Source organism: Rhea pennata, chromosome 7 (assembly GCF_028389875.1).
Source record: "Rhea pennata isolate bPtePen1 chromosome 7, bPtePen1.pri, whole genome shotgun sequence".
Lineage (NCBI taxonomy): Eukaryota > Metazoa > Chordata > Aves > Rheiformes > Rheidae > Rhea > Rhea pennata.
Window position 1 is genome coordinate 11,647,289 of NC_084669.1, and position 13,076 is coordinate 11,660,364.

Consider the following 13,076-nt stretch of genomic DNA (forward strand, 5'->3'; position numbering starts at 1 on the left):
CCCCGACGAGCGCGGCTCGGCCCTGCCCCGGCCCCGCCGCTGCCCTTCCTGGCGCCCAGAGACGCCTGCGCCGCGCCGCCCCGCCGCGCGCTCCCGCGCCTGCGCCCCGCAGGGCAGGTGCCCGGATGAGCCGTCAAGCGCCTGCGCGCTGCGCCCGCGCCGCTCTCGTTTCCTCGCGCGGGCGGCGAAGTGGCCCCGCCCCCTCCAGCCTCGTCCTCCGCCACGTGACCGGGGCGCGTGACGCAGCGGGGCGCTGCGCCGACCAACGGCGTGGGGCGGCGGCACGTGACCCGCGGGCGCTCTCGCGAGAGTCAGCGCCCGCCGGAGCGCCCCGCCCCTCCCCCCGCGGCCCAGGCGACGAGGCGAGACGGAAGCGGCCGCGGCCCGACGGGACCGAGAGCGGCGCCCCCGCTCCCCGCCCCGGCCCCGCCGAGGTGAGACCCCCCCCTCCCGCCGCGCCTGGCCCGCGCCCGCCGCCCCTTTGTTCGCCGCCCGGGGTGGGAGGGGAAGGGGGCGGCCGCGGCCTGCCGGCGCGCGCGGTGGCGCCGCGGCCTGGGCTGGGCCGGCCCGGCTCCGGGCCGCGGCTGCGGGGCGGGGGGAGCAGCCGGGCGGCATTAACGCGGGCGCGGAGCGGAGCAGTGCGCCGCTGTTAGCGATGTGGGGCTCGGAGCCGGCGCGCTGCGGGCGCGGCGCGGCGCGGCGCTCCGCCCGCCCGGGGCTGCCGGTTTCCCGTCGCTGGCGGCGCGGGACTGCGGACGAGCAAAGCGCCAGCCTGTGCGGTGCGTGTTTCTTGCAGATGTCGGAAGACCTCGCTAAGCAGTTAGCTAGCTACAAAGCTCAGCTTCAGCAGGTTGAGGCTGCCTTGTCTGGGAATGCGGAAAATGAAGACTTATTAAAACTGAAGAAAGACTTACAGGTGAGCACTTAAGAGAACGAGTAGCTGAAACTTCTAGCTCTTTAGGGATTGCTTTCCTGGATGCTCGTGTTGCAATAAAAATAAATACCTGATCGGACTATTACTTTCTCCTCACATGATTTGATGGGATTGTGGCATGGTTGTTAAAAAGCAAAGTTTGGGCTATTTCAAATTTATCTTCTAGGATTCTCTAAAAGATGCACTATCATTTGTAGCAAACCTTCTGCCTAAAACTTTTGACAAAGGTTGGATGTAGCTAATAACTTTCTTCTTTAAAGCATTGCTAAAACTTAAAATCTACTTAAAAGTTAGTAAGACAGGAAAAAAAGTTGGTGAAAACAACTGTGTTGCTAAGCTTCCAGGGAGTGAGTGAGTAATGAAATACATGCCAGTGCTGTTTTGTAACTTTTCTGTGTGTTTCTCTCTCTCTGCCTCCCCCCACCCCCCCACTTTTTCTGAACATTCCTTGGAATGGTCTATCTCACTCTCTCAGCTCTAACTGCTATCTTTTGGCTGAGATAGTATAATAGTGTACTAAATCACAATTATGGAAAACTAAATTTCACAAATTAGTGGATTAAATATTCAAATAAAATTATACACTGATTAAATGATGTCACTATTTTTGTCACTCTTACTATGTTGAAGCTTAATGGTTGCATTTAACATTATACCTTTCTAATTATTTTTGAGTTTTCAAATTCATTCAATCTAGAATCTGTTTATTTGTTACAGGCATTTACAATGATATAAGCTTTGGAGTATAATTCTGTATTCCTTGTACATCTGAGCCTTGATTGTGTTAAGATTTTTATATGAGAAAGGAGAATCAGACTTGGCCTTTTTTTGGTATCTGCAGATGTTTAAACATTTGAACATACCACATTCTCAAGAGCTAAAACCCATTTCTGGTCCTTAAGATATTGTTCAGTAACAGGAAGACTGCTAGTCTAATTATAAGGTGATATGTGGTCTTTTATATTATTATGCGTGTAACAGACACATTGGTATATAAGAAAACAGCAGTACCGTTAAAATTTGGCATGTTAGCGTGAAAATGCTGCTTCATTTCTATCATGGATTGATGTAGGTGTCAGAAATACATAAAACCAATCGGTACAAAATTCAGTAACCATTTCCATTCTGCATGGAAATAACAATAAAATGATACTTCAGCCAAAATACAAGTAATGCTTCAAATCAGTAATCTGGAGTTCTTTTTAAATTGTAAAGGCATTGTGCCCACAGGGCACCTTATAGATCATCTTAATGTCCTTCGTTGTACACTGTTAAAAGCATGTGTATATTTTTATATTTTTAAAATGCACAGCAAAACCCGTATGGGATGATATTTCCGATACGAACACGACCTCGGCTTTGATATGCAGAGATCATTGATGTGAAAGGACAACTTGCAAACTTTTTTATAAAAGCTTTCTGCACAGAATGGGGAAGATGTTTACACTTTCGTCCCCCAAAGGTTTGCTTTCTGTATGTTCCCCCTTGAAAATGACATAGATAATGTTTTGCAAACTTAATGTATGCCAACCAACCTATTGTAAAAATGTTTCTGGTTCTTTAGAGTCCCAATTAAATAGTTTTTTTCCACTTAAAAAGAGTGTTAATATGTAATTGAAACTTTTTTTTTTACATCAGAAATAGGTGATGCATTATGCAGATATCAGAAGTGATGCACTAGAGATGCATTTAATATACTTGGCTTATCTCTGAGTAACAAGATTAAAATAAGTATTTCAAGAAATTTTTATTAATACTTACCTTTTCTTCTTCTGTTTCACTGAAACGCTTCTAGGGCAGTGTCTGTGCAGCCCAGGGTGAAACGTAACCTTTTTTTGTGAACTCCAACTGTATGATCACAGGTATCATCTTCTTTAACTGGAGATGATGTTTTGGGGCACTGCATTCCAGAATGCAGAGCTCTGTCTGGGTGTGAAAACTCCAGTTAGCAAGGAGAAATCTTGACAAACTCAAACTGGTATTCTCTGCTGGTTGCACCTCCATTTCACAGAGACATGGCAGCAAGTTGTACTGTGCAACTCAGTTGTCTGTATTGAACTTTCTTGATAGCTTAACTTTTGTTCAGAAATTTCCTTTTACTGAGCCACTCAGCTTCCCTTAAAGACTTAGAATTACTTTATGAATTGCAATAAAATTAATGTTTCTGTCTTTTTCTAAATGCTTAGTATTATGGTATCTGGATATCGAATGAAGATTTTTACCAGAAGTTTGCTGTTTATAGTTTGCTGCTTAAGTGACTTCATCAAAGTCAAAGAATTCCTGGTAGATTTGTCTGAAACTACTCATTTTGAATTCTGTAATAAACCATTTATGAAGGAGGCAAGAATAAGTCAACAGTTTCATGTTACAGTGGTAGTCTACATGACTGAGACACTCGCTTGCAGGCAGTTGTTGTGTGTTTTGTTGTATTTGACCTGCTGAGATAGATATCTATTTCAAACTCATGTCCCTTGAATTTGTGGAATATTACTATCTTATGTTGAGGAATTGTTTGGAATTTCAGATCTGGGAGGGAAAATTAGGCTAATACTGTATATCCTGAAGAGCTCCCTCAAACTAGGTAACTTGGCTATCAAAATCAATTCTGGTTCACATGTAGTACTACAGAAGACTGAAATCAAAGCTGTGGTTCCCATAGCTACTGTGCGGCCACTGGCAGCTCCTCTAGAACAAAGTACTTGCAGAACATTTGTTACGAAGGTGTTGATAAATTCAGATCTTAACTACTGCAAGAGAAACAAATTGTTAGGCTGCTTGTCCCAGTTGTATGGTTTATCAAATAAAAAAGCATGTAAGTGTACATTGTGTTCTCGAGGAATGAAGAATTATCACCTTTTTTCCTGAGTTTGTCTTGTCTTTATAACCCACCAGCTGAACTAAGAGGTGAGGCTGTGAGGAAATCTCAGGTTCCACTGAGCTACAATTGGACATTGGTTATCTGTAGGTGTCCGTTAATTTAAATGTTGATCTTTAGTTCTGAGAATAATGGTAGTTAATACTGAGACACTCTTAAGTACTGAAGAATTTTTTGTCTTGGAGAATTGCTGAGTTGCCTGGCCTTATACAGAAAGTTCAAATGTCCTTTTAGGACTGGCTCTTACATCTTTTGCCTTTTTCCAGTAATCAAAATCAGTAGGGTTGATATTGGAAGATAGGGATAAAACACTGACAGGAATTTTGCAGTGGGTTTTTTGCATGCTTCTGTGAATGAATAATGTTTAAAGGAACTGGAAAAAATTTAGCATTAAAAAAGGGCATTCTAGATTATTTTTGCATTTATCTTGTTGGATTGGCAAGGGAAGGCCTGACCTGAAACTTTGAGAGCAGGGGATTCATGCAGAAACAAGCACTTAAATCAGAATGATTAAGGAAATCAGTTTCTTTAGTATGCATCCAGATGCTTTCTAGAGAAGAGTGCTTTGCTGAGCGGCAATCTTGGAAGAGGAAGGCATTCTACCACCTCATCTCTAGGTGCTTTGGTTCAGTCAGTGCATGCTCTTTGAGTAAACTGAAAAATGTTTCATCACTTAGACACTCCAATTATACTTCCTCTGATTGTGTGATTTGTAGGTTACTGTTGTCAGCCAGTCCCAAATGGGAAGGAATGGAAGAAACTGCCAGCTAGACAGAGGATGAAAGTATTATGTTCTCTCATCTTTCTCAGAGCACTGTACCACTGGTTCCCTGCTCTGGCACTTCTTGTTGTATGCTTTCTGGTCAGTAACAAAGCATCACATGCAGATGTGTACAGAGCCACATCATTGATTCCCTGCCTTCCCTCCACAACTGTTTAGCTGTGTATTTGTGCCTGTGGATATAAATAATTCATCTAGAAAGATTTTCTGTAGAACTAATAACTTAAAAATTTTTGAGGGGTATAGGTAACTTCACCGCAGTACAGTGAACAGCATACATCTTTTTATCTATCTCAGTAATGAGCAAGTTTAGTTAAATGATTGAAAACCTAGAGTCTTACTTTACACCAGCTATGTATTTAGTACAGTAATTTCAAAAACTTGGAATTAAAAAAAAAAGAACTACCAAAGCAGTTTGAAAGATTATTCTTTGTGTTTTGTCTTTTTTTTTTAATTTATTTATTTTTTTTTTTAGGAAGTCATAGAATTAACCAAAGATCTCCTTTCAACACAACCTTCAGAAACTCTTGCCAGTTCTGACAGTTCTGCTTCTGCTCTGCCCAGTCACTCCTGGAAGGTTGGCGATAGATGTATGGCGATATGGAGTGAAGATGGACAGTAAGTGTAGAAAAGTTCTCTAACAGTTACATGAAATAGTACAATGGTAAGAGACCTTCATTCAGCTTGAACTAGGGCAACCTCAAAGCAAAAGGAAATCAGGCAAGAAATATGATACTAGTTATCATTGTATTCACTTTATTAAAGGTCAGTATTTTAGATGAAAACTAAAGAGGTTTGGGGTCATTTTCTGGAAATGCCTTATTAATCACTAACCTTATAAAACAAGGGTAGCTTTGGTAAATTATTATTTAATGTAATAAATAGCAGGCTTTCATGAATTGATCTGTTAGGGTAGTGTTTCTTAAAGGTTAGAACATACAAAAATTCCTCATATTCATAAATTTGTAGTTCATCACTATCAGTAAAATGACTGCAGCATTTCTGTGACACTAATGGGAAGTTAGGTTCTAATTGGGAATGGTTAGCTAGTTACATAATGTAACTATGAAATTAATCAACCTTTTGAATTTAGTTTTAATTGCTTTAACCTGTGGAAGCTATGAGAACTATAGGAGTTTATTCAGACTTCACAATCTTCGAAATAAACATTCTAAAATTATTTTCCATGCTGCAAAATTTATAAATGCTACAGCTTTTTTTTTATTATTTATTTATTTTTTTTAATACATTGTTCCTATTCGGTTAATGTCTTATTCATTACCACTTGCAGAAAGGCTTAATTGTTTAAGAACATGGTTTTACTAACATAGTAGTGAGCTTGTAGAAATTTTGACATAGCTGTTGATACTTTAGTGAAAAACAAAGCTGAAGGTGGAACATTTTTTCTGCCACTGATTATTAAGTAAAATGCTTCTATATATTAATAATAATAATAAAAAAAATACTATTTTAAGTCACCATTGGGTCATTCTTCTTGCTCTGATCACTATATTAGAGGATCACAGCTTGGAAAAGAATATACTGGAGTGTCCACTGAAGTGTATCTAATTTTGGCAGGTTAAGAATGTAGTACTGGACTTTGATTGTATTGCTGTGTTTTTTGTTGGTAGCAGTTGTTCTTTTTTTCTTCTGTTTCAGCTATAACATTTCTAAAATGTCTGGTGTTCCGTAATAGAGATTAATGCATCATACCACATTCAAGTTGGACTTATGTTAATGCTTTGCATTGTATGAAAATAGACATGTAGCTCAACTAAAGATGCTGTCCACTAAAATTACCCAGGAAACTAACTTACTAAATGTTAATTGGCATATTGTCTCTAAAAAGGGCATTTTATCACCCTGCTTGCCTTAGATAGGGCTTCATCTTCCCAGTTCAAGACTAAAAATAATGAAAAAAAATTTTTTGGCAGCAAATGTCATTTGTCTTTCCCTTCCTACCCCCCTTTTTCTTATTGTAAGGCCAGTTTGACTAAAATGTTTCATATGTATAAATATGAAATAGACTGATTTCTCTTACGTTGAAATTTCAAGATTGTTATATTGAATCAGAAAATAAAACATCTTGTTTGTAACTGTTAAGAGGGGAATATTTTGAATGCGTCAGTTTGTTTTCCTAATTCTTTCTCCTGTGGAGAAAATGAACCAAACTTTTCCTTTCACAAACATACATTTACTAAAACTCCTCACTGAATTCCCTGAAAGCTGCTTTTTGTGAATGCAGTGTCTTGTTGGGAGCATTTGTCAATCCAGTGACCTGCCAGAACTAGAAACATAAAAAGGATCTCTAATTAGATTGCTCAAGCATTAATCATTAGTCTTGATACTGTAAAGCCATTATTTCTTGATGATAAAGGCCAAATACAGCAGGTTACAGTCTTTGTACTTGTTTACTCTTGACCTTAAAACATAATCTCTTAATTTGATCTGTATTTTGTCCCTAAAAATGGAGGCTGATATTTACATTTTTTTTACTTAGTGCCATTAGTTGGCTGTCAGTGTAGGTGTTGCAGGGCTGAGTATTAAACCTTTACTCACATGCTTACAGCCATGATATCTTTACAGGTGTTATGAAGCTGAAATTGAAGAAATAGATGAGGAGAATGGAACAGCTGCAGTTACATTTGCTGGATATGGCAATGCTGAAGTTACACCTCTGTTCAACCTCAAGCCTGTGGAAGAGGGAAGAAAAACAAAAGAGGACAGTGGCAACAAACCCATGTCCAAGTAAGTGATATACAACTATGTGTCTGAAAGCTTTTTTTTCCCACAACCATAAAAAAAAATGGCTAATGAAATAGAATATCTTTTTACAAATTATGCATCTCTGTTGTTTTCAAATGTTTGCTTGGAAAAAAGAAATCTTTAAACTAGTCTGGCGTATAATAGTTGGTGGATTATTCTGGCAGAGATTTTCTTGTGTGTCCTGAGAAGATAACATGATAGACTTTATTTTACTCAGATTATGCTCTCTTAAGTTATAAAATGTTTAAGTGGTAGATTGTAGTACTGCTTCACTGACAGCAAAAAGACTACAGATTTCAGCCCAGATCCACTGTAGGTTCTTTGCAGTCCATTTTCAGATCTATAATGTAGCTCATAACTGAATATACTTACCAGTGTGAAGGGCAAGTGCTTCTGCTTTGTCTCTGTGTTAGGATAGCTTTTTTGACTCCCTCACTGGAGAGATGTGCTTTTCTCAGTATCCTACTGTGTTTAACAGGGATATTTTTCAGGGCTGAAAGTTTCTGGAAGAAGATGCAGATCTATGCAAAGTGCATAGATCACCCCCTTAAAATTCCTTATTGTTACTGTAGTAGTTTCTTTCCTCCTTTCCTTCCCTGTCCACCGCTTATTAGCAGAAGTCCTGCACGAAAAGTGTTCTCAGGCAGACTTCCTGAAAAGTTTAGGCTTTTTCCGTGAACGAACTGTTTGCATTTTCCAAACACTAAACACTTCTGAAATTTAGAATTGCTGATAGGTACATTCTTAGTTTCAAAAATGAATTACCTGCAAGCCCATGTATTACTGCATTTGACATGGTCTTAATCAGTTCTATTTTATATACCTAGGCATAGTAATAATAATAAGTAATGTAATGCTTATACATGGAAAGACTGCCCCCACCCCAGAAGTGGAGAATATTTACAAGCTTTGATTTGTCACTTACTGAAGACCATTGTACATGTCTCTGTCTTACAGGGATTTTTGTTTCTTACATGATTCTGCAAATTTTAAAACTATTTAATGAGAAAGGAAAAAGCACAAACATAAAATGACTCTTTTCCTTCCTCCAGAAAAGAAATGATTGCCCAGCAACGAGAATATAAAAAGAAGAAAGCTTTGAAAAAAGCTCAGAGAATTAAAGAACTTGAACAGGAACGAGAGGACCAGAAAGTCAAGTGGCAACAATTCAACAACAGAGCCTACTCTAAAAACAAAAAAGGCCAGGTTTGTGTGTTTTCACAATATGTGAATAATAGCAAGATACAGAATTCTGTCCGGTGACTTGGAGGAGAGGAGGAAGTGAGTGTGTGTGTGTTGTTTTGTTTTAGTAACACGTTCACCTTCAAGATTTTGAAGCGTGCAGTTGGGTATATTGTACACTTTAAAGGTCCGGTTTTGTACTGCATGACTTGGGAGGAGTAGTGTGGGTTTGTGGGTATTTGTGTGTGTGTGTTTTTTAAGTGAGTCTGAGCTTGTACTTACCTTAGAGAACTGGGTCTGCTCTTAAAGTTCCAGGGCAGTGTGTGTTGGGGCTTAGATCCTCAAAGCCTGTCTGCACTAACAGGCCTGGCTTTTTGCTGTGTTCATGATGTGGCAGACACAGCCCTAAATAATTGCCCTGGAATAGTAAGCACTTTGCAGAAAAAGTAGCAAAGACATTTTAAAGCATTACTTCGTCATTTTATCACGGATTGAGCAAGGTCTGATGGAGATAGTGCTAAAACTTCAGTCCTCCTCTTGAACAATTACCACAGATCATTGTATGAGGAATGTGAATTTTATTCATTATCACAGATCACTTGGCCTAAGCAAAGTCCTGAGTGCTACAATCACAGCCAGTACTTGTGTGCCAGGAACTTCTCAATTCTATTGTCTCATCTGCTGATAATGTGCCACGGATAAGTTAGCCTTGCGAAAGCCTGCCTGTCTATAGAGTAAGATGTTGAGGATTTTGAAAGTTTTTAAACATTAATATTTGCTAATTTTTAAAAGCAAGCCAGTAATTAATTAGAGGTGTTGTCTTCTGTTTCATTTGTAGGTAAAGAGGAGTATTTTTGCTTCCCCTGAGAGCGTAACTGGCAAGGTTGGAGTTGGAACATGTGGAATTGCAGACAAACCTATGACACAGTATCAAGATACCTCTAAATATAATGTCAGGCATTTGATGCCTCAGTAACAGACGGGAAAAGCTGAAACTTCATCTCTGCAGGGCTTTACACTTATCTTTTTATCATTATATTTTTCTAAAAGTAAATTATTTGTTGGCACATAGTGAGTAGTCCATTTTGTCACCATCACTTTGGCTTCAGCTGATATGAGCCTTAAATCTCCAGCTATTGATTTGATTCCCCTCAATGTTAAACTTTTTCTAGTTGCATTAGAATACATTCTGCAGGTAAATGCTTTCATGAACTGCTGTTACCTGTTACTCTGAAAGCAGTAGTTACCTGAAACTTTGATCTCCAGAATCTTCCATTCATACCGGTAATGAAGTTTGGTTTGGTTTTTTGTTCCCTCTCTCTCATTCTCTCTCTCTCTTTAAGAAAAGTGGTGGTATAAAAATGGCACCTTAACAGCCTCTCTCTCATTTCTGTAGTCATGGTCCTGTCTGCTTGCCTCAGTGACTAATTTAGCATTACAGAGCTGGTGCAGCTCTGGGAGAGAGAGAGCTAGACTCCATCATAGCCTGTACATCAAATGGAATTGCTAAGGAAGTTCTAAATTACTCCCTTAAAAATCTAGTGAAGACAGATTTATACAGCTGTAAATGAGGGCAGAACAGGGCTGATAATCTTTATTACTAATGATGATTCATGTGCTAGAAACAATAAATCTGACTAATTCCAGTCTGAATTTCCTGTGCTAAAAGTTAAACAGAGGATATATATATATATTTTTTTTTACACTCATCAAATTTTAACAGGAGGTTATGGAAAGGTAACCAGAAAACCATAGGACAAGGTATTTAGAGTCCAGTTTCAGAGTAGAGAACTGTACATCAAAGAAAAAAAAAAAAAGCAAGGATCGGAGAGTTGGGAAAGTTTAGATGATTATGCTTTGGACACAAGTCATCATCTTACCTCTTGTAGGTCTTGAACTTGTAGGTTTGATGGTGTGGTCACAGACCTTGAACACACTGTAACTCCTTGTGTCTGGGTCTTCTCCGTCTAGTAAAGTAGAATTGAAGCATGGCAGAGACGAATGCCTAGATCCACTTAGTTAGTTGTAAGCAAAGGTTAGTCTGAAGTTTCTGTCCTAAAATAATTGACTGGCCCTAGTGTTCATTGTAATTTCAGCTGTATTACAAGTGCTGCTGAGCCCCTTCAGTTTTATTCAGGAAACTACGTGTAAAAGCTCTTGCATTTTTGTATTTTATATATGTGATTTGCTTTCCTTTGTTACTTGTCTCTCACTTACGGTAGTGTGCCATCTCTGAATCCGTAATGTGTTTAAAAAAAGTTAATGGGTAGCCCTGTATACAATGTAGATATTATTTTTGTAAAATCTAGGGCTGAGTTAATGGACAAGAGTACATCAGCTATATACCCCATTAAGTAATTGAGGAGTGTTTCTTGTCCATTAACCCTGACCATTATTTCCCTGTATATTATGTTAATGTAGCTCATTTTGTAATTTGTTAACTAGATCAGGTCACGTCAGCAATTGTTGATGCACTGATTGGTGGAAATATCCATCAGTTACCTGAGTCGCAACTCAAGCTAAAATTTGCAACTGGTAGTTTAGAATCCATACATAGAAAATGGTTCTCCCTATTAATGGGAGAAGGTGATTTTTATGGATACAAAGTGTGTTAATTTCAGTTTTGTATGTTTAACTTTTATTAAATAAAGTGTTTAAAATCTCCTGGATATATTTGGCAAAGTAGAAGTGTACATGGTTTGGTACAGTAAATGATCAGTATAAGGGTCTAAGTACAGAATTTTCTGATGTGATGTAAGACAGGAAATGCTGGGTATATAGAATGAGATAACTCAAAATGAATCAGAAGGATTTCACAGTCATTGCAAGGTTGAATAAATTTTGCCTAATTCCTGGGTCTTCACTGGGAGTAGGGGGGGTAAATTTTATTTTACATGCTTACATATCTTAGAGTAAGCTGATCTGAGGAAAGACCCTACTGCTTTTTAGAAGGCAGCTAAAGTTTAGAAGTTTGTATGGCAGCTTGCACCAGGGAGAGACGTGGCCCAGCAGTGACATCAAATGGGTGCTAGCTTGGCAACGCATGCAGGTATCTGTTAAGGAAAGTAAGTTGTTGTGTTTGGCAAATGGCTTAGGGGCTGTGTCACTGTCCCTAATCAAAAACAACATCATCTTCAAGGTGGAACAGGAAACATGATTAAAACATACAAAATTGGAATTTGAGAAACCTGTGTGAGCCTTTCCTTAACTCTGTGTGACTGCAGTTGTGTTAATAATTTTAAAAAAGCTCTCTGAGAAAGAGACTTAAACAATGCATTATATGCACTTAGGCTTGCTCATCTTTCACAGGACTGCTTGTCACTAGTCCTGAAGGGAACTTAAGGAACAGAGTCACCAGAATGCAACTGGACAGGGGAGCCTTTGTTATGCTAACAGACAGTTTAGCCCTAAGTAAAAATAATAGCTGGTCTCAGGGGTTTCTGTTTTTGCTGAGCCTTTCCCAGGAAGTTTAGCAAAGCTAGTACACATCTGCTTTGACTTTATATAGGAAAAATAGTATTTATTTATTTTGAACAATCTATTAGTGACCTCTATCCCAAACTGGACTGCCTGATCTCTTTACTGTAATTTTCTGTTGGACAGGGCAGAGAAACACTGCTGCAACAAACCTTTGATAAAAGATTTTTTTTTTTTCCCTAAATGCCTTACCTGGAATAGGTTGTGACACTACTACCACTGTAGCTGTGGCAGTCTAATCTAAGGAAGAGAATACTTTTAGACCACTGTTTAGCAATAATAATAAACAACAACCCTGATGATAAACTTGTTCATGCAGCTATTCCTCATGTCACTTTATTAAATGGGGTCACTCCTTGTGTAGTCCAGCTCTGGAACACTGCCTTTGTGATGTGTACTTCACAACAGCTGAAGCGACCTCAAGTATGTGGCTGGAATTTTTTCTTTTTCCTTCCCTTTTTCCCAATCTTATTAGCTGGTCTAAACAGTCAGAAATTTGATTCTCTGGAAATCACCCTTTGCACTGATTTTGAGGTCTCTCTGCAAGCAGAATAAACATCTACCCCAGTGCTAGCAAAACCCCATTAAGTACTTCAGAAATACTGAAATGAAGGAGGAAAGGTTGAAGTGTTAACTCAGATAAATACAGAAGAATAAAACCTACTTGTTCTACATAAAATATCATATAATTTATTTGTATATTTTTGACAAAATTACAGTTATCCACAGCAGAAAGCTCTTGTCTTCAAATGATGGAAAGATGCACCATCATCTGTGAGTACCTTCCTTACTTGCACTAAGCAGAGGTGTGCACCCCACCTTTCCCCCCCCCCCCCAAAAAAAAAAAGTTTCTGCAAGGCAGACCCATTAGTCAGTGTGTCTTACTCTACTGCTCAAAGTAGCAAGTGGCTACAGAATGTATTAGGACACTTCAGGAAAACACCAGGGAAGCTTACAAAAGACTGATTCAGGGAAGGAAAAAAAAGCACAAAAATAAATTCACACTAAGCTATAAACACTTTAGAAAAATATTTCTTTTGTCAAAGAATAGAGTTGTTCGT

General features: G+C 39.1%; 1 protein-coding gene across 5 annotated transcripts; it reads left to right on the forward strand.

Moving 5' to 3' along the window:
* The first annotated feature begins 296 nt into the window (after positions 1-296).
* SMNDC1 (survival motor neuron domain containing 1) lies at positions 297-11,207 on the forward strand. 5 transcript variants are annotated; one of them, XM_062580237.1, is made up of 7 exons: positions 297-434; positions 797-916; positions 5,066-5,208; positions 7,177-7,338; positions 8,409-8,562; positions 9,133-9,272; positions 9,377-9,467. In XM_062580237.1, the coding sequence occupies exons 2-6, from the start codon at positions 797-799 to the stop codon at positions 9,238-9,240; spliced, it is 687 nt and encodes a 228-aa protein (XP_062436221.1). In that variant the 5' UTR covers positions 297-434; the 3' UTR covers positions 9,241-9,272; positions 9,377-9,467. The 5 variants fall into 5 exon arrangements, with proteins under 5 accessions (XP_062436221.1, XP_062436224.1, XP_062436220.1 ...); XM_062580240.1 differs by lacking the exon at positions 9,133-9,272 and having other exon boundaries at positions 8,409-8,637; positions 9,377-9,465; XM_062580236.1 differs by lacking the exon at positions 9,133-9,272 and having other exon boundaries at positions 302-434; positions 9,377-11,207.
* The last annotated feature ends 1,869 nt before the right edge of the window (positions 11,208-13,076 follow it).